Source organism: Schistocerca americana, chromosome 4, assembly GCF_021461395.2.
Source record: "Schistocerca americana isolate TAMUIC-IGC-003095 chromosome 4, iqSchAmer2.1, whole genome shotgun sequence".
In the NCBI taxonomy this organism is placed as follows: Eukaryota; Metazoa; Arthropoda; class Insecta; order Orthoptera; family Acrididae; genus Schistocerca; species Schistocerca americana.
The window spans coordinates 385,357,544-385,379,930 of record NC_060122.1 but is presented as its reverse complement, the minus strand read 5'-3'; the positions used below and the strand labels follow the sequence as shown (position 1 = coordinate 385,379,930).

The 22,387-nt window shown below is 40.6% G+C and overlaps 1 protein-coding gene across 1 annotated transcript in view; it reads left to right on the top strand.

Annotated features, from left to right (window-relative positions):
• Positions 1-5,372: 5,372 nt before the first annotated feature.
• Positions 5,373-22,387, top strand: part of LOC124613973 (methyl farnesoate epoxidase-like) — a 226,593-nt gene continuing 209,578 nt past the window's right edge. The window contains exon 1 of the mRNA XM_047142761.1: positions 5,373-5,481. Coding sequence (XP_046998717.1) covers positions 5,373-5,481 — 109 coding nt within the window. The remainder of the gene's footprint in view (positions 5,482-22,387) is intronic.

The window sequence follows — 22,387 nt, the reverse complement described above, 5'->3', positions numbered from 1 at the left end:
ATCCGTATTTCGCGATCGAGAAGTCTCCTCAACCTCAGAGCATGACTGTGTGGTGAGCAATGTCCAGTCACGGAATAATCGGTGTGATATTCCTTGATGGCACGGTGACTACCGAACGGTTCGTGAAGGTTTTGGAGGATGGTTTCATTCCCATTTTCCAAAGTGAATCTGATTTCGGCAAGATGAGGTTCATGAAAGACGGAGCTCGACCCCATCGAAGCTGGAGAGTGTTTGATGTTCTGGAGGAGCACTTTGGGGACCGCATTCCCGCTTTGGGATAACATGAGACCACTGGCACGAGCCTCGATTGGCTGCCGTATTTTCCGGATCTCAACACATGCGACTCCTTTTTATGGGGCTATATTAAAGACAATGCATACAGCAGTAGCCCCAAAACCATTGCTGAGCTGAAAACAGCCACTCACGAGGTCATCGGCAGCATCGATGTTTCTACAATTCAGCGGGCCACGCAGAAATCCGCTTTCCGTCTGCGCCACATCATCGCCAATGATGGTAGGCACATCGAACATGTCATAACCTAAATCCGAGCATCTATAATGACGAATAAAGTGTGTGCACGCCGTAGTTTTTAATTAATTTACGTTTTTTCGATACAGTTCAATAATTGTCACCCTGTATCTCGCAGTCGGTTCGTATACGGACGCATGTTTACTTGACCTCCTTTTTTGCTTGTATTATCACATACATTTTTTTCAGTTTTCGTTATTAATTGCGATGTTTCGTCTGCTCCGATGTAGAGTGAATTAACGCCTTCTTCTCAAAGGCTGTTAGTACACGTTTTTTCTAACTGAGAAAAGAGCTTTGTTGAACTTAGGGTATTAACTAACATTTATTAATCCGTTACATCCCATATATTTCGTAATACGCCACGGCAAGAACAGTGTCGCTTCAGCACTGTTACTGGTAGGTGTACCCGGGTCATCCAAGAAGAGCGGCACATTCTGAGTTGTGACACTTTTCATTCATAAGGCAAGATGAACGAAATTTTTAAGGTCAATGATTATCACAAGGTCCGCGTTTGCACACTGTCTGTACCTTACATTACAATGTCCTTCAGACATGTATGCATGTCCGAAGAAACAGACACTGTTTTGACTATTACAGCTGTTGTAAATATTACTAAATTTCGTGCGTTGTAGCTTACAACAAAAAAAAGACATAGAATCCCTTTTCTTGGCGAAAAGTGTTCTTATAATATATATGCCCATTTATGATTCTATGTTTTCGTAAATTATGTTCCTTAAATTGTACCTATTCGATGTCCCTTATTAAAGTGTATTAATTTTTATAAATTATAATTTTATATGTTCCTAATATAATATTTTAACTTGTTTTTCATTTTTTATTCTAACTTAAGTACTAATTAATTTCGCCTGATGTAAGTTCGAATATTGTAGTATATTACGTATACTGCCGTAAAAGTGGCAAATGTGTTACGTGGGCGGTTATAAAAAAAACAAAAAAGTTTTTAGAAAAGCAAGAAAAGTGACACAACTTAAAGAAATTTTTAAAAAAATTCTTGATTTCACCTGACATTCGACGAGAACAGAACTACATGTCCATATGACTGTTGGAACAAATAAAACAGAATTTACTGCCAAAAAACTTATTTGAAATTTGAAGGAAGCTTATAGTAATTCAACATAAGCCTTATGGAGTTCTTTAAGTCGGTTTTTCTGAAGTATTGCATTTTTTAGTTGTGTCATTGTTATTGCTGGTGTGCGGTATGATTTCGTTCATGACTTGCAAGGTTTCCATCTAATATACCTACTCCTAAAGCCGGCTTATTCCTTCACTTGATTAAATATTTCTAGATTCGGCAAAGTTTGTTTAGTATGAAAGGAGAGATTATTTAATGTAAGCAAAACCAAATTATGCCATGCACTAATGGAAACTAGTTTTTCGATGCTTATGTCTGCAAAGCAAACATAAGTTCATAGTGTTTGTGGATTTAGGGATAACTTTTCAAAATGTTCAGTGGTATATACTCTTTGATATCCTGAAGGTAGCTGGTATAAAATGCAGGAAGCGAAAGGTTATTCTTAATTAGCACAAAAAGCAGACGTCAGTTATAAGAGTCAAAGAACATGAGAGAGAGGCTGTAATATCGCCAGGGTTGTGACCTGCCTACGACGTTATACAATCTGTACATTGAGCAAACAGTAAAGGAAACCAGGAAGAAATTTAGAGAGAAAATTAAAGTTCAGATCGAAGAAATTAAAGTGACGTTTGCCATTGTCATTGCCATTTTGCCACAGATGGCAAAGGCTATGGAAGATCAGTTAGACAGAATTTTGGAAATAGATTATGAGATAAAATCAACAAAAGATTAAAAAAAGTGGAATGGCATATGGCCAAATTAAATGAGGCGATGCTGAGTAAATTAGATTAGGAGACTTGATGCTAGAAGCAATAGATTGATGAGTTTTACTAGTTAGGTAACAAAATAACTAGCTATGGCCGAAATAGAGAGAATGTAAAATACACACTAGCAGTCGCAACAAAATTTGTTACATCTAATATAAATTGAAGTGTCTGAAAGTCATTTTTGAAGATATTTTTCTAGGCTTTATGGAGATGGAAAATGGAAGATGAACAGTTCAGACTAGAAAGGAAAAGAAACTTCTGAAATGTGGTGATACAGAAGAAAGGCGAAGATTAGGTAGGTAGATTATGTTAGTAATGAGGAGGTACCTGAATCGAAATGAGAAAAAAGAGATTTGTAGCACAATATGACTAAGATATCTTCCAAACAGAAACAAAATAAAGCTGATGCTACATATGAAGTACAACTACTTCAAGGAGAGCATACCAGTTACTATATTAAAAAAGCTTGAAGAATATGTAAGTTTAAATATAAAAGCCAATAAAATTAACCAGGAATGAAACAATGTAAAGGAAGCAGTAATTAAAGCAGAAAGAGAAGCACTTGGCACAAGAAAGAAAAGTTTTTTAAAATGGGCCTGCTATATTGGAATGAGGAAATACATAGTCTAATTGAAAATAAGAAACATGCCTATTTAAAAATGTTAAATTACCTATACAATCAAGATCAGAGACTAGATTATAAAACTAAATCAGCTGAAGTCAAAAGGAAAGTCACAAACGTTAAAAACATTAATTGGGAAAAATGAAGTTGGAGGAGAACAAAACAAAGCATACACGATAATGAAACATTTAAACAAAGGGGATAAGGGCAATCTACAAACAAACACAGCATCTGAACCTAATTTGTTACAATATTATAAATCAGTGTGGACAGATGTGCTAGATATACAGGTGATTCTGTCTGAGTCTGAACCACATAGGAATGTAGAGTTAATACCTCTGGAGGAGCTACAGGATTCAACGCCTAGCAAGAAGAGGAAGACTCCAGGATGTGAAAAAATCGATACAGAACTAATAAAATGTGCACCAAATATTGCAAAAATAAGAACATTCGATTTTATGAATATTTTCTGGCGAAGTGGTTATATACCTGAGGTGTGGAATATATAGCCCAGATATGCCCAATTGATAAGAAAGGAAACAGACATGAATGTGCCGGCCGCGGTGGGCGTGCGGTTCTGGCGCTGCAGTCCGGAACCGCGAGGCTGCTACGGTCGCAGGTTCGAATCCTGCCTCGGGCATGGGTGTGTGTGATGTCTTTAGGTTGGTTAGGTTTAAGTAGTTCTAAGTTCTAGGGGACTTATGACCTAAGATGTTGAGTTCCATAGTGCTCAGAGCCATTTGAACCAGACATGAATGTCAGAACTGCTGAGGTATTAGCCTTGCGAATTTATGTTATAAATTATATGCTAGAATTTTCAGAAAGCAAAATCGCCAATCGCTGACTGTGCTATATGATGCCCAACTTGGTTTTCGAAAGTGCAGAGCATGTTTGGGCTGAATCTTCACCACGACATAACTAACAGAAGAAAATGTGAATTCAATTAACCAACGTTTCTTGTCGTCATTGACTACGAAAAGGCGTTTGGTAAAGTAAATTGAAACAAATTGCGGGAAATTTTAAGAAACAGAGTTGTATTTTAAAAACAAAATACAAATGAAAATGGCAAGCAGCAGACATAATATGACTGAAATAAAACAAGAAGGTAGACAAAAGTGTCCATTCGCACCCACTCAATTAGTACTCTATTTCTTGCTGATGGTCAAGTAAATATTAAGCAAAATGAAAATGACTTACAAGAAGGTGTATTTGATCTAATTAAAATAGCCAGAGAATACAATCTGAAAGTCTCCATCACAAAGACAAAACCAGAGGCATTTTTAGGACATCTTCCCATCCGAGTTCAAGATGGAAATTGATAAGTAGGTCATAGAGATAATTAATAAATTTCAACATTTAGGGTGCAGTATTACATACAGTGCAAACAATGAAATACAAATAAGTTAGACCTGTTTAACTATTTGTATGGAAATTTTCGCAGAATATTGGGAAAGAAAGTTCACATAGATACTCTACTGAAGTTCAAGAAGGTTCTGGCTACCAGCACTGCTCAATTGATGCGATAACTGGACTGTTTGAAGAGAGATGAAATGGGAACAAGGATATGAAATGAATTACCTTAGACACGTGCCTGGGTATACCTTGATGAATAAAAAGAGAAATGATGACATCCGAGCTGAATCTGAACATTCAAAACATAATTAAAATAATTAAAGAATATAAGTTAAGATAGGAAGAATATATATACAGTATTGCAGGTGGAAGAATCACTAAAACAATAAAACAATACAAACTAAGAAGCAAAAGATCTTTAGGAAGACCAATACAGAAATGTCTTGAACAATTTTGAGGATGACAGGATGGACCAAAAGGTCCAATTTCTAATGTAGATGTACATGTGTGACTAAAAGAAGGAATGGTTAATAGGAGACATTCTGAAGCATCAAGGAATCCTCAGTTTGGCAGTAGAAGGAAATGGGAAGGGAGGGGTGGGTGGGGGGAGGGTTATAGGGAGAGAGTAAGGTTTGAAAACAGTAAGCAGATTCGACTGAAACACGATCGCGTCTTGTACTTGCGGTGTATGAACGTAGATGTAGAAATGAAAGTAGAAACTGTAAGGCAGAAAGTGCGTAAGTGGAAGTTTTCCACCTGTATTGGAAGTGGTCAGAGTGTCATGCTAAGTAGACGTTGATTTGGAGCTGACATATATAGATAACACGAGGGAAAGAGCCATCTGTCCTCACTAGCGGCAAAAAGTGCGTCAGCAGTGTCGGCGAGCCGTGCAGTAGCGGGATTGGGTGAGCTGAGCCCCACCCCCCTCCCTGCCCCGCCCTCCACGGCGGCTCTGGGCGGACGGGCAGTCGGTCCCTGGACGCAGCGTCAGTCCAGTGCTCGTCGGGCGATGGGAAGAGACGACATGCTTTCTCTGGTGCTGCCCCTGCTGCTCGCCTCAGTCGCCCTGGTCGTGTGGCTGTGGGGGCAGCTGAGGCGCCCTCCGCGATTCCCGCCAGGTAAGGCGCCACCTGCTGATGTGGAGCGTGATTCTTATTGAAGACCCCTACACACATACCAACCCTTCGTCCGATAGACCTCCCGATCAATTTCATGCCAGCCGACACACGTCCCGACCACTCCACTCAGCGATTACAGTGCCGCAGCCCCTATTGTTGTGACTTGTTAATCTTAAATTCATTGTTTATATTTTATGAGGTCCCGCTTGGTTTTACACAGAAACAAAAACCGGGGGTTTCCCCTGGCTATATTAGAGGTAACAAGGTCAAACAAAAAATAGGCTGAGAGAAAGCTGTGGGCACGGAAGTGGCTAATGCAATGAATGAAATTTATCTATGTTATATTACTTAACCCTTTCAGTCCCTCTGGCTACATTTGTGTATCTTAACTTTTACTGTGTCATAATTTCAACAGAAGTATTTTTGCCCATAGAAACCTAGGGTACACATTTGTGAATATTTAACCGTTTCATCATGTGCAAGTGCTGCCAACTGTTGAACATCACTATAAAAATATCAGCAAGTCAATATAGCAATGCACAGCAACTCATAACCACCAGAGTACATGGATGCGGTTGGTTCACTATATTCCACTGTATAATTTAGTAAAGGAAACAAAAGAAAAATTTGGAGGAGGTATTAAAATCCAGGGAGAAGAAATAAAAACTTTGAGGTTCGCCGATGACATTGTAATTCTGTCAGAGACAGCAAAGGACTTGGAAGAGCAGTTGAACGGAATGGACAGTGTCTTGAAAGGAGGATATAAGATGAACATCAACAAAATCAAAATGAGGATAATGGAATGTAGTCGAATTAAGTCGGGTGATGCTGAGGGAATTAGATTAGGAAATGAGACACTTAAAGTAATAAAGGAGTTTTGTTATTTGGGGAGCAAAATAACTGATGATGGTCGAAGTAGAGAGGATATAAAATGTAGACTGGCAATGGCAAGGAAAGCGTTTCTGAAGAAGAGAAATTTGTTAACATCGAGTATAGATTTAAGTGTCAGGAAGCCGTTTCTGAAAGTATTTGTATGGAGTGTAGCCATGTATGGAAGTGAAACATGGACAATAAATAGTTTGGACAAGATGAGAATAGAAGCTTTTGAAATTTGGTACTACAGAAGCATGTTGAAGATTAGGTGGTAGATTACGTAACTAATGAGGAGGTATTGAATCGGATTGGGGAGAAGAGAAGTCAGTGGCACAATTTGACTAGAAGAAGGGATCGGTTGGTAGGACATGTCCTGAGACATCAGGGGATCACAAATTTAGCATTGGAGGGCAGTGTGGAGGGTAAAAATCGTAGAGGGAGACCAAGAGATGAATACACTAAGCAGATTCAGAAGGATGTAGGTACTGGGAGATGAAGGAGCTTGCACAGGATAGATTAGCATGAGAGCTGCATCAAACTAGTTTCAGGACTTAAGACCACAACAACAACATTATTATTTTGCAGGATAACTATTGAATGATCGATTTATTATTTATCACAATAGAGAATATTTCATCATTATCATTTTCTTGGGCCTTTGTCCCACTTCAACGCGGGGTCGTACATGTTACTATGTATGTGGCAATGTTCATGTCAGTGGGTGGTTGGATGCCCTTCCTGTCACCACCCTGTACCCCTGGCAGTAGTGTACCCCAGCTGTCTGCGTCTAGTGTAAGCCATCAAATAGTGCGAACGTTTTGAAATGTCTGAGAGTCGTGTAACTGTGGGGGGACATGGGGTCTAGCCCAGTATTTACCCAGTGGGATGTGGAAAACCGCCTAAAAACTGCATCCAGGCTGGTCAGCACACCAGCCCTCGTCGTTAATGTGCTTAGCGGATTCGATTCGGGGCCGGCGCGCCTACTTGAATCCAGGAAGCAGCGCATTAGCGATCTCGGCTAACCTGGCGGGTCACAATAGAGAATATTTCGTAATTAGTTATTTCACTCCATAAAATTAAGCCAAATACACAATGTATGTTTTGGAAACGGGTATGTATTTGTGTTTAATCTTGCATAAAAATCATTAAAAAGTCACCTAAGAGCATAGCTAAATAAAGAAAAATTTTCCTTCCTCCAGGAAAAATTCAGGTCTTGAACGGTTAAGAAGCTGGAAGCCAATGATTTTCGTAATTATCTAACAACGGATGAAACATGCATTTCGGCGCTGCTGAACATCATCAGACCATTCTTAATGACAAACAGTACAGTCATGAGAGAGGCTGCAAGCTGCAAGGAGAGGTTGCTAGCTACATTACGATTTCTGTTTAATAGCAGAAGATAAGAGGGTACAGTGATGTTGCATTCCCACAATTATCTACTAAAATTATTCCTGAAACCTGCAGTGTGGTTTTTCATTGACTGAAGAAACATCTCGTGGTAAAGGAAGATAGATAAAACAAAAGAAGTTCACGTAAACGTTATTAATTTATTTATATACGTAGCCTAAAGGATAACCCGTAAGTTAGAGAAATTCATTTCACATTCGAACATGAAAGACTTAACATGGTGCTAGCGCACATCGTCTAGTGGCATTTGGCAACAGTTAGAAATGGAAAAAAAGCGCACTTTGCCCTTCGTAGCACTGGGATTAGATATAGACTGGGCCTGCTGTAACACACCAATGAAGCAAGGATGTTTATTGAATTAACGTCCATTAAATGTAGATATGTCGGGTTTTAGATTCTGTTTACGACAAACATCGGCAATAAAACCTAAAAACAGAAATGCGAAAGGTGGACTGACATTTATTCTCTCTATATGCCACATGAAACCATTATGAATTCATTAAAAAAGAAAAAAAATGCTTCATTTCTTGTATCTATATTGCTATAGTTGTCGCATGACGTTTGCCACAAACGTCTATAGTCATTAAATTTCTTCAGAAACTCTGTCACAGTTTCGTCTGCTTCGCACTCTGTAGAGCAGCATTGAATACCGCGCACTGTGACAAAAGATGAAGTTTATTCGGGTGGTTGGCACGACAGCACTACACACGGCATAATTTTTTAGGTGAAGTTCAAATGGTTCAAATGGCTCTGAGCACTATGGGACTAAACATCTGTGGTCATCAGTCCCCTAGAACTTAGAACTACTTAAACCTAACTAACCTAAGGACATCACACACATCCATGCCCGAGGCAGGATTCGAACCTGCGACCGTAGCAGTCGCGCGGTTCCGGACTGAGCGCCTAGAACCGCTAGACCACCGCGGCCGGCGTAGGTGAAGTGGTGGGAGGCTTCGGCTGTCGTGTGGTCCGACTTGCGCGACATCCTGACGAAGTTAATTTGTAGGTCGGTCTGTCAAAACACGCAAACACGGCTGTTGATGTAGATGGCGCTGAGAAAAGTAATTTAATATAAGACATATGGGGCTACAAATGTCGCGAAATACCCCAAAGCTGGATAACAATTGTCGAATATGTGACATCACAACCAAAATACGGAGGGTATTCTCAAGCGCATGTGCGAAGGGGTGATTGAGCTACTCAATTATTCCATTCAAGCAGAAGGTGCAAATTTTGAACATCTGCTGTAAATGTGATCTGTTGTAAATGTAGATGTTACATAATCGTCCTTGCTGTCATCAAGCAAAAGCTGCTCTTATTTTGTGTTCCTTTACTTTCCCCCTTCTTCCCTTGTTTACAGACATTATGTAGTAAAGAAAACGCAGGTCAGTTAGTGGTAATGAAGCAATCCGGACGCTAGTACTCATTTACTTGTGACACAATACGGTAGATTTTTGTTGTGCTGTATTTTGCGATAAACCTGCGGAGACCGCGAGACCGGTAAATAAATTAATACCTCAACGTAAAAACGCAGTTGTCTCAGGCAATGAAAAAAATACTTTCTGCAAGACTTGGGTTGGTATGACCAGGTACGGCAGTAAGATATGCTCAACCATTGCAATGCGGCGAGTTACGTCATCTTTTGAAGTCACATGTTCAACATTTGTCATGCACTTTTGTGATATTTCCTGTCATTTGCGACCCCATGTATCTTACCTTACATTACATGTCTGAGCGTCAACTACCTCGCTTCGGAGGTTTTTAAACGTTAATTATACTCATGCTCATAAATTAAAGCCGGCCGAAGTGGCCGTGCGGTTAAAGGCGCTGCAGTCTGGAACCGCAAGACCGCTACGGTCGCAGGTTCGAATCCTGCCTCGGGCATGGATGTTTGTGATGTCCTTAGGTTAGTTAGGTTTAACTAGTTCTAAGTTCTAGGGGACTAATGACCTCAGCAGTTGAGTCCCATAGTGCTCAGAGCCATTTGAACCATAAATTAAGGATAATTGCAGAATGTGGTGGCACTCCATTCGCTGATATCTTCTGTTTCAATCTACTCCTCCACGATGGCATCTCGGTGACGCCGTGCGTTATCATCCATCAGAAGGAAGGTGGGACCCACTGCACTCCTGTAAAGGCGGACATACTAATGGTAAATGACGTCACGGTGCACCTGACCTGTTACATTTCCTCTGTCAAAGACATGCAGGGGTGCACGTGCACCAATCATAATCCCACCCCACACCATCAAACCACGAGCTCCATACAGGTCCCTTTCAAGGACATTAAGGGGTTGGTATCCGGTTCCTGGTTCACGCCAGATGAAAACCCGGCGACAATCGCTGTTCAGACTATACTTGGACTCGTCCGTGAACATAACCTGGGACCACTGTTCCAATGCCCATGTACTGTGTTCTTGACACCGTGCTTTGCGGGCTCGCCTGTGACCAGGGGTCAGTGGAATGCCCCTTGCAGGTCTCCGGGGGAATAAACCATGTCTGTTTAGTCGTCTATAGACTGTGTGTCTGGAGACAACTGCTCCTGGCTGCAGTAAGGTCCCGATCAAGGCTACCTGCAGTACTCCTTGGCCATCTGCGGCACTGATGGTGAGATATCGGTCTTCTTGTGGTGTTGTACACTGGCCGTCCCTTACTGTAGCGCCTAAACACGTTTCCTGTCTGCTGGAGTCGTTGCCATAATCTTGAGATCACACTTTTGTCACACGAAGGGCCTGTGCTACGACCTGCTGTGTTTGACCAGCCTCTAGTCACCCTGGTATTCTACCCCTCATAACGTCATCAATGTGTGTTCTTTGGGTCATTTTCAACACAGTCGGCATTAGCACGTCTGAAGGAGTCTGCACACTTACTCGCTGCACCGTACTCTGACATGCATCAACACACCTCTGCGTATGTGACTGCTACCAGCGGCACCGTGCGACGACCGCAGGTCAAATGCATCGCATGGTCAACCCCGAGGTGATTTAAATCCGCAGACCGCCCACAAGAGCGTTGTTTCACCATATATCAGCATTATCCTTAATTTATGAGCATAAGTGTAGAATCACCCTATATAGTGGCGCCGGGAGGTACGCCCTACACATCTTCTGTGTATCAGTTGCTGACGGCGGATAACACTTGTTGCTGCGCTAACTCCTACTGTATAACGTACTCAGTTGTAAATTGGGAGCAAGAATCTAGAAATTGCATATTTCGGTACGACTGATTAGCTGAGTCTGAAGATGTGTAGGACTGCAAGAACTTTATCGGAGGTTTACAACTAATAGTATCTCAAGAGACTTGCAACAAAATACGTCACTAATGTTTGAAAGCAAAATTCTCCGCTTTTATAATCAAATAGAAGATATGAAATGATTCTATGAACACTTAAAAGTGAAATATAGTAGCACCGACGACGAACAAGTGCTCGACACTGGTTTGGTTAATTAAAAAACATATAAAAACCACGCTCCATTGTCATTATAAGGGGTGTTTCTCTTTAGCGTTTAAAAAACCCCGAAGCGATGCATACGACGAGGAGAAAAGTAAATTAATATGAGACACATGGAGCCAAGCACATGCGAGAGGTACGTCATCTGCTGACGTCACATCCACTTTTGGGGTATTTCCCGACATCTGCGGCCCTATGCGTCTTGTCTCAGCTTACCTTTGTCGCTTAAGAGGTTTTTAAACGTTCATAAGAATCACCCTGTATATACAATAAAAAGTTTTTCATCAATGATCGTTATCAATCTGAAGATTGTTTTGGACATCACAGTGTTTTACGAGACATGGTCCTGTTGGAGAGTGTATGTGTTTGCCTGCCTCCGACCTACGGACCGGCCTACAGTTTAAAGTGAATTCCAAACCACGGCATTTTCCATAGCAACAGATACAGCCAAAGATGAAAGAAGCGGTAAGTGGCAGACAAAAATCTTAGGTTTGACCAGGACCGAACCCAAGATCTTTGGACTTGTAATCTGGCATTTTTAACACTCAGACACTTTCTTTTCCTTTGTTGTCTCCCATATCCCGTATAGTCCCTCGTTTCTCTCTCCAAAAATACCTTCTTCTCACGCTATATTTTGTAAAGTCCTTTTTTGCCGTTTTCTCCTCTCCTTTCTCGTCATTTAATCCTTAAGTCTGCCAACGATTCACTTCAAAAAATGGTAATACACCCAATACATTTCTGCAGGTAAATTGCTTTGATATTTAAAAGCTAACAACATCGAATTAGTACACACGAAATGTTCCACCGATGTAGCGTGGCATATGGTGCTCAGTGAAATGTTGCTGGTAGAGGATACTTCCTACCAGTGTTAGGTGGGAGGGGGTGCTTCGTATGAATGTCCCGTAGCAGAGAGTGCTTGGTACCAATGTTATCAAGATTATTATGGAGGTCACTTTTTTAGTTAATCTTCTGGAACTCAAATGAGTAAATCTAGTGCTTCCAACAAGTTAAGAAAAATTTCTTAAGACTAGAAAATTTTCATTAAAATATTTTTACTTTACGGCAATAATTTTATCTTACGCAAAAATTTAAAACTCTAAAAATAAGTTTCTGAGTAGGAGCGAAAATCATGTTGCATATCAACGATAATAACAAGCATAGAATTTAATTTCTTCAAAGGCGGTGGAGCAGGATATAATCTTAGGGAAAAAACCACTTTTACACCTTTGATATCTACAAGAAATCGTTTGGTTCTTAAACTTCATTTTATAAGTGCTTTGTACGATTTTCAGACTTTCTTTCTTTGCTATTTTGACTGGATTAATTTAAGCTGAATGAATGTGTTTACGAAGATGGATGTTTTAAGCTTTCGTGATAAATATAACCAATGCTCAGCACTAGACTACATGCGCGTGGGCGAAGGCCTAAACTTCACTCAGCCTGGCCTGTAGAAGTGACGTAACAGCGTCGGAATGGACCAAGATGTTTCTCGTGTCCCCAGTTTCACATTTTTCTATACAGCTATGCTAACTGAACTGCAGAATATGTAACTGTACTGCTCAATATTGCGCTGTGTAGTCCCGTTGAAACAGAGAAGGTATCAACTTCTGGGAAAAGACATGTTGTCGATCTTGAAATCTCAGTTTTCTGCCTCACCTGTATCACAGAAAATAATATTTTCTTTACTAAATAATAGATGGACACATCTACATAATAACATGTCCATATTCTTCAGAGACTATTTCAGCGGCTCTACCGTCTGAAACTGAATATACCGTGAGAAAGCCGCCTCAGGTTTTGTATGTGCATGAACAAAATGTAATATCTGCTCTAAGGTATGTTTCTGGGATCGTGGAAGATGCTGGCCGAGTGTACTATAGTTTTGATTGTACAGGGTGTTTCAAAAAGTACTTTACAACTTTGAAAATTCATATAAATTAATTCATAGTACCTACAGAGGTAATTATAGTGTCGGTTTGAAGAGAAATACATCAAGTTTTGTTTCGCTTAATTCGATAGAGCCGAATAGCACCCTAAGCAGCGCTAGTGGGAATTGCGTTTAAGATGGTACCCTTCACTGGACCTGAGCGTGCTAGCTGTTTGTTTTGTTTTGAATAATCGAAGTCGGCGACAACAGTTCAGCGTAGTTTCCGTACCAAGTACGCTAAAGATCCTTCTAGTAGGCCTACATTTTATGAGTGGCATAATTGTTTTGCAGAAACGGGGTGCTCCGTGAGAGAATCATCAACGTGATAGTGTACCTGGATACGTTACAACAATTTTTGATACCACAGATCGATGAGGATGACCAAGAACGAAATGTTTACTTCATGCAAGATGGTGCACCACCCCACTAACTGGCTGATGTACGGAATTTTCTCAGTGACCGCTTCCCAGGTCAATGGACAGGCCGTGATGCGAAAATTGCATCGCCGCCCCGTTTGCCAGTCCTGTCACCACTTGATTTTTTTATGGGGTTCATAAAGGATACCGTGTTTGTACCTTCTGTGCCCCGGCTTCTCTACCTTAACTTAGAGCAAGAATTTACGCAGCCACTGAGCAAGTTACACCTGCAATGCTACAGCGAGATTGGGAAGAAATTGACTTCCGATGGGATGTGTGAAGGATAACCAACGGAAACCACATGCATATTTAGTCGAAGGTCAAAGAACTTGATAACACTAAACCTAGCTCTATATCTTGTTTCAATAAATTTATGTGAATTTCTTAAGTTGTGAAGTACTTTTTGAAACACCTCATATAGTGCTGATGAGGAAGGAAAGGGGTGTCCAGGGACACGGCGTTGACCTCCGCACGACACAGTGTGGGACTGGTCCTATTTCTGCAACGCGGTAAGGGTAGGTACGAAGAAGCGAGGAGAAAATGTTGGGGAATCCAGTTCGATGCTGTTCTCTAAAGCTTCGCATCTGTCTTGGCTGCAAAAGAGCGCAGAAACCGCAGCCACGCCAACAAAACGTGGAAAGCGTGGCACCACACAAACGAAAGACGCAATAGTTCCCGTCGCACTCCGCAACGTGTAATATGCTTTTTAGTAGAATCGCAGATCATGATTTTTAGAAATAGGTGATAATACTGTACTGAATGAAAACTCTATAGCACAGAAGTCTATAGCCTGATAACGGCAATGAAAGTGTCTTGCACTTTGTATCACATGTTAAAAAAGGAACAGTCCAGAACGGTAACATACAGATACACAACATAACATATTTTTGGAACTGACCATTACAAATAGTGTCGTAGCGCACAGTATTTTTTCTTTGCCACCTTAGATCAAAATACATATTGTCACATACAGTTAACAGGAATTTGCAATTGTATGTGTTACATGACAGTTTCAGACAAAAGCTTCTGTTTCCTACTACAAAACAATTATTTCGTTGCTTAAAATGGGGTTCAAGCAGGTACTTTTTACATTAGATTTAAATCATTACTAACAATAAAACAGTAAAATGGTGGCGTCTCTCAGTCTGTCTCTTCGAACACGCTAGTCTCCAAAACTACTAGACATATTTTTATGGGTTTTTCACAGGTAACTTGAGAGTGGCTTGGGGTAAGACATAAGCTTTACTTCATTAAAATCTGATAAGGAAAAGAAAGATATTGCAATTTAAAGTTTTATCCATGCTGACAAAATGTGAAAGTAGTTCTGTACGAGACGTTTCCAATACTAAACCGCTGAACCGATATCGATGAAGTTTGGTATGGAGATAGCTTGAACCCCGAGGAAGAACATAGGCTACATTAGAAAATAAAAGAAAATCGTCTCCTAAGAGGGTGAAGTAGGGAATGCAACATATTTTTTTGCTTCATTAAAGATAAGCCATGTTAAGAAATTATAAAATTTGTTGCATAAAGCACACGTTGGATAACGTACAGCTACTTCAGGCAGTCTCCTGAGGAGAGCTGACGTTATTGCCTACGCAATACCTTACTTACTCACAGTCACTCACCATAACAAAACTATTGGTATGCGTGCACAGCCGCAGGTATTATCTGGTAAAGATATATTATTTCTTGTACATTTAATAATATTTGACAATGAATTGAAAAGTGCAAGGACGACATCCGAAAAATCAGGAGACCAAGATAGCCGACAAACGATTCTTACATTCCTCAGACATTTGTGGTGTGCGGTCCATTGTGTGATCTAGCATTGTTCTGCTGGAATATGCCATTTGGTATTCTGATCACGAAGGATATGACAACAGGGTTTGGCATCCTTTCCACATACAGGTGAGCATTCATCCACCCTTCAACAACTACCAAATTAGTGCTCTTGTCAAGACCATTAGCTTCCAACACAATGATTCTAGGACTTGGAGGGTATAAGTCTGGAGAGTCGCTGCTTCCTGTGACCTTACAGCAGGTCGTCTGTAGACACACTGTCCTCGATCTGGCCGCCACAGCCAGAAGCGAGACTCGCTGAACACCACAGGTTACCACTCAGTGTCCCAGTCGACTCTGGCTCTACGTCATCTACGTCTTTCGTATTTGTGATATGATGTCACCGGGAAACGACACATGGCAACTCAAGATTTCAACCCATCTGTCCGACATCTCATGGTGACACTCTGGCCAGCAAAATCTGCCCGGATTTCAGCTGTTGTCATAAGTCTACTCTTGAGAGCCTGTCGAACAATCCAGTGATCTTCTAGTAGTCCTTGTGGAAGGACTTATGCCTACTCACCTCCCTGTACTGTTGTCGTGTGTCCATGTTGTCACGACTCGTTCTGCAATACTTGTACCACAGCTAACTGTCTGTGCGATATGATCCATGGTCTCACATGGCAATGACTCAATCTTTCCCAAAGTCGGAAAGATGACAATAATCTGCTCGTGTATGTCATCTAGGCGTGATGTGTATCGATCTCCATCTGAAAAGTTCCACTACCGTTATACTCACCCAATAGCCGATAGACCTACTCACACCTTTCTTTATACGTGGAAATGGCTTTTCTCTATACTGCAGATAATATCGCGCAACAATGGAATTTTAATCAACGTATCACACAGGCAAAGAAATACTCTTCAAGGTTTTCATGGTATATCACGTTCCGTAACCGTATGCCATTGCATCGGAATAGCTGGGGAGAGCAGCCGTAACAAAACTATGAGACAGGTGAAATACCCTCAGACTTCAAGAAAACTGTAATAATTCCAATTCCAAAAAAATCAGGTGCTGACAGGTGTTAATATTTCCGAACTATCAGTTTAATAATAGCCTAGTAAAGTTACATCAGACGAAGGGGTTGGGTTGCGAAATGTGGAATACTTTTGATTTTAAGTATGCTGTATGTACTCTCCCTCTTGTGAAAAATCTACGTTTTATATCTTCCCCCTTATGCGTTATCCACCATCTTGAAAAAACCGCTAAAGAATGGCACTTTTTTCAGGTTTTCTTCGGTGACTCGCTTTCAGTGCATTTAAGGCAAAAATTTGAAGTTATCGGTTTTAAAGAGCGTTGAACTTCATGCAAGTTTCATACATAATATATTGGAAAATTCGAAATAGCTACTGAGATAAGACGCTGTAAAAACCTGCAAAAAGTCAAGAAATCTCAATAAGTTAGATATGTCGGTGGTTTCTCCTTAGTAATTTACTTTAGTGCAAATTTTTGCATTAACAATTTGAGTGAAAGTGGAAAAAACTAAGAAAAGTACTATTTCACAGCAATTTGTTCAAGATGGTGGATAGCGCACCAGGGGGAGAACATCTAAAACTTGGATTTCTCATCAGAGGGATAATACTTACAACACACCAGAAAATCAAAATTTCTTCACATTTCGCAATCCGAAATGCCGTATCTACTGGGTTGTAAGTAATGGTTGCAAAATACTAACGCAAATCATTTACAGAAGAGTGGAAAACCTGATAGAAGCCGACCACGGGGAATATCAGTTTGAATTCGGGAGTAGAGTGTAGAGCTTCATCAAACCAAGCCTCTGACTGAATACCTCAACAAAAACATGTAAATGATTTGTCATATACGATCAGAAGCAACTTCAAATGGTTCACTAACATTGCTGTTATCTACAGAAAAGCATCGTCGCTGAAAGGTGACAGGGAAATACAGAACAAGCTATTCAACTTGATGTTCTGCATGCCAGTTCTCTTTAAACATCGATAAAAGCAAGATGTTGCGTTCAGCAGAGAGAAGGAGCCCGACAACATCCAATAACAAGTTGTGGTAAACCTCTGTAGCGTGTCGCATCGTTTAAAGAACGTAATGAATCGAGAAGATGGACGTTCGGGCACATATTACGACGATCATGGAGGCAATTATGACAGAGGCAGGTGTAGATATGGCTGTTATAAAGCAGATGGTTGATGACGCAAGATTCAGCACTTATACTGAAATGAAGACGGCAACGGAGGAGCACTCTTTGTCTATAGATTAGAATCCGGGTCCAGCACACGGCCTAACCTCTGGAAAAAATAAACAGAAATCAAAAAGAGAATACTAATATCGATCACCCAATATTTTCGTCTATGTTACTGCAGACCTGAAATTCGTGTTTCTATGGCAGTATTTATAAACACTGGATTAGTGCAGTATTACTACATTTGCCTATGGTAATCTTTGAATTACGTAATAGAAACAGTTGCCCGGTGCGATTCAGTGCTTCAGTTTGCAACAGCTCGTCTCCCTTGAATCCAGTAGAAGGTTGAATTCAGTCCTCCTCGGAGTTGGGCTATGTTGGTGAATCAGAAAAGCACTGTCTTTCTGTAGATTTGAGCACTGCGATGACTTAAGAAAAATGATAATAGAAAGAGAATCTATGTGGAACATCTCAGAAACATGCGAAGCGACTCTCACTGGAGAACTGCATGAAACCAAACTTCGGACTGATGTGCGAAAGAACAATAATTACTGGATAATGCTAATATCGGTGGTCTCTTATTTTTGTCTCCATTACTCAAGACTTGAAATGGTAAGTAAGTGGGAAATTCGTGTTTCATTGGCAGCATTTACAATCACTGGATAGTGCAGTATTACTGTTTCTGTCTACAGTGACCTTTCAATTGAGTAATCGAAACTACAGTCAAGGACCAATTCAATGCATTAACTGGTCACTGGCTCCACAAACTTGCTTCCAGTAGCGGGCTGAAACATTCAATCGTCCCAGAAGATGCAGTCGGCCCCGAGATTGTTACTGAATCGGAAGAGCACTCTTTGTCTATAGATTAGAATCCTGGTCCAGCACACGGCCTAACCTCTGGAAAAAATAAACAGAAATCAAAAAGAGAATACTAATATCGATCACCCAATATTTTCGTCTATGTTACTGCAGACCTGAAATTCGTGTTTCTATGGCAGTATTTATAAACACTGGATTAGTGCAGTATTACTACATTTGCCTATGGTAATCTTTGAATTACGTAATAGAAACAGTTGCCCGGTGCGATTCAGTGCTTCAGTTTGCAACAGCTCGTCTCCCTTGAATCCAGTAGAAGGTTGAATTCAGTCCTCCTCGGAGTTGGGCTATGTTGGTGAATCAGAAAAGCACTGTCTTTCTGTAGATTTGAGCACTGCGATGACTTAAGAAAAATGATAATAGAAAGAGAATCTATGTGGAACATCTCAGAAACATGCGAAGCGACTCTCACTGCTGTCCCCTAACACCAGATCTGACAGCAGGGAACCGGAAACTCTGCTTATTAACAGCGTAGAATGGATTCAGAATGATTATTGGCGAAATACCGAGAAAAATTTCGCCCATCTTAAGTGGTGGTGTTTCTAGTCACGGAACCACCAAGTACTGTTCTGAGCAATCTGCAGTACACCTCCCGAGCCAATCTCAGATATTCCGTTAGGATGTATGTCCTGTCCACAGCATTCGCATAACGGGCTCTCTCTATCTCTACTGAAAGTTCTAGTGGTTTCTCTTCTTCTTTTTATGAGGTTGTTTCTGTCTTCCTGACTTTTATTTGCATTCCACTTTTCTCCTGCCTGCTGTCTTACTTGTAGAGCATTATCGCGTTGATCGTTCTAACATGTCTGTTTTTCTTACTTCTTCTTTTTTTTACGATGCCGTTTTGACTGCTGCTTTGATCAGACCATTTTTGTGATTGTCTCACGTTTGAAAGTCTTGGTTTTGAAATTATGCTTTTAATTTTTCCAGCTGCAGCTTAGCATTCTCGTATTTCTGGATCTTTGTTTGTCTACACACTTGGCAAATTCGATATTTCCGGATTTTATGGCAAAACATTCGTTATTTCTTTTGATGACTGTTTGCTTGTTGCTCATGGTCTGGTTATTTTCTCTTAAAGTACGTAAGTATCGCAATACCAGTGGCACACACTACTTAAGTATTAACGTAGAACCAGTTTCAATAGTCTGTGCATCCGTTCGTCCTGTGAACAGGAGGTAACGATTATCTCTGGTTACAATTATTTCGCCTGTGAGGGACAATTGTAGTGATGCTAAGGTTTCTATTTCTCGCACTGAAGCAGTCCTTCATTGAAGAAGCTACCACTAGCACGAACTGTTCATAAACTGTCGAAGGAACTTGATTTTCTTATGTGTGGCTCATCGACGTGTACTTCAACGTAAAACTACAAATCAGTTAAACTTATCTTCTTTTCAAACACTGAACATCTGATGAATATATTTCAACGACCATGCTGACGGCTGTACTTTGCAACGAGTAGCTATATCACTTGCTATTAGGGAAAAACAGCTTTCATACCCTAAAATAACGGGACATTCCTATATTTATGACTATTCAATTCGCCCGATGTCGGTTTGAAGAACGATTTTCGACACTTCGACACTATAATCCGATATCCAAACTGCAACCCGACGTAATTAACGACAGTTGTGTCATCTTGTTGTACATGGATATTTACCATAGTGTTGGCACATAAAACATTCCCAGCAAGACTGGTGTGCCGTGAGAGAGCATAAACACCCCTGCCTCCATCCCCCACCCCCGCCACAACCAAGAGTACTCGGAAGCTAGTACTCCCTATCAAGCTTCCCTTAGAGACAGAAACTCTCCAGTGCTAATGAACGCTTTTATAATTATAAAACCATGAGAAGGTTCATTCCATAAAGTATTTCCATTCTACACTGGAAATGTTTGAGAGGAGATGGCTGGGGCACTGAAATCTCTTAAGAGAAAAGAAAGGTGGCCTAATTTTTCGAAACGACAACCGTTCATCATATAGTTAATGAATACTAAAAGTCTTGGAGTATAATGAATTAAAGTTTCGACGTGCTAGAATATAACGGATATTGGATCACGAGCCCTGTCATGGTGAGATGTTAACGTGCTTCGAAGATATAGACAGCTGTAGCCTAGGTGCAACCACAACAGAGAAGCATCTGTTGGGAGGCCAGATGAAACGTGAGGTTACTACAGACGGCCAGCAGCCTTTTCAGTAACTGCACGCTTAACAGTCTGGGTGATTGACTGATCTGGCCTTGTAACACTAAACGCCTGAATGGAAGGAGAATCTACAGGTGTTATGTTTCCCAAGAACCTGTAAGTCTACTGCATGGCTTAATAATTATGGCATCTTCCTGGGTAAAATATTCCGAAGGTAAAATGGTCTTCCATTTGGATCTCCGGTCGGAAATTACTCAGGAGAAAGTCGTCATCAGAAAAAACTATTCAGGTGCTCTACGTGTCGGAGTGTGAAATGTTAACTCTCTTAAACGGAAAGAAACATTAGAAAACTGAAAAATAGAAATAGTTAGGTTGAAGTTATGGTGGCAATTAGTGAGGTGCATGGAAGGAATAACAGGATCTTTGGCCAGATAAGTGCAGAGTAAAGGGAATAAAGTCATGAATATTGTAAGCGGGTTCAGTTGGATTTGGGTCGCAGTAATTATGTAGAGAAGATGGACCGAATAGCAGTCTTCGGACTGAAGATCACTACCACCACCGTCACTACAACAGCAACAGCAACAACAACAACAACAACCAATTTGCAGAAAGAATAAGAATTAGAATGTGTCACAGAAGCATGTGATATACATGAAAGAATACAGGTTGTATTGTGGAAAAAACTGCTACGTTTGCTATAATATTAATACTCCTGTGTTACCAGGTTCTCTTAAGACAAACTACATTAGACTCAAAGTGAGACGATTATTCGAAATCCCCTATAATGTTACAGTGGCCACAGGCTTCCCATACTATATTGTGATAGAAAGACCTCGCAAGCAGCGGAAGATCGTGTCAAACAGTACTTGAAACCAGGCACCATATGCTTGCCCCACCACATTGCATGAACAGCACACAGCCATGGTGGAATCGGATATTCCCAAAGTTCAATGAAGGACAAAAATGCATAGGAAATTCAAGCAGCAAGACCCAGATCGTATTTTTTAGTTAGAAGGGTACTCAAGGTGGAACTACGCCACTATAGGGCGTCTTCTGCGCCTACACTCTTGAATTCAACAATGAATGCCCACGCGTCATAACTAACAGGAACTATAAACGCTGAAACTAATATCTGCACGTGCAGATGCACATGTCAATTTGTATCCGTTGGGAAATGGGGCTCCTTTATGGGTTCAAAGTCATTCAGGCAACTAAACAGGGCCATAAATCAATACTCGCCAAACAAGAAAGGACTGCAGTAATCTACCTCACCATATCTTTACCACCCTTATCTTAGAAAGGCGAAGGCTTGTCTTTGCTGGCATTACAACCTGCCCTACCGTTGTTAAATACATGTCTGCAAGTTTTTGTAGTGAACCATTTCCGACAATCACTCAAGAACAAATAACTGTCGTTAACTCCACGGTGGGCACGTCACAGATAAATGAATCTTATTTTTCTTGGTACCGCGGTCAAAGTCAGTATGGCAGGCAGTTGCTTGTTATTAAACATAGGTAATACACGGTTGTCTTTCAAGATATCGTATTGCATGAAATAATCCATTCGGTCGGTTGATTCCGTGTGTAAAAATACTGTTTATTATCCTCTATTTTTTATATACTTTTAATCCTAAATTTTTGGGTCACCCTGTAGATGACGTATCTGTAGAAGTAGAAAATTAGTAACGGAATCATCTTCTCCAGGTCCTCCTCCCTTTTCGTTGAGCTACAGTGACGAAGAAGAGAATATGGGAAGATTTCTGAAAGATGACACCCTTATTTTAGTGAAATTTTAACATAAGAGTACTCACGCAGAGGAGCTCT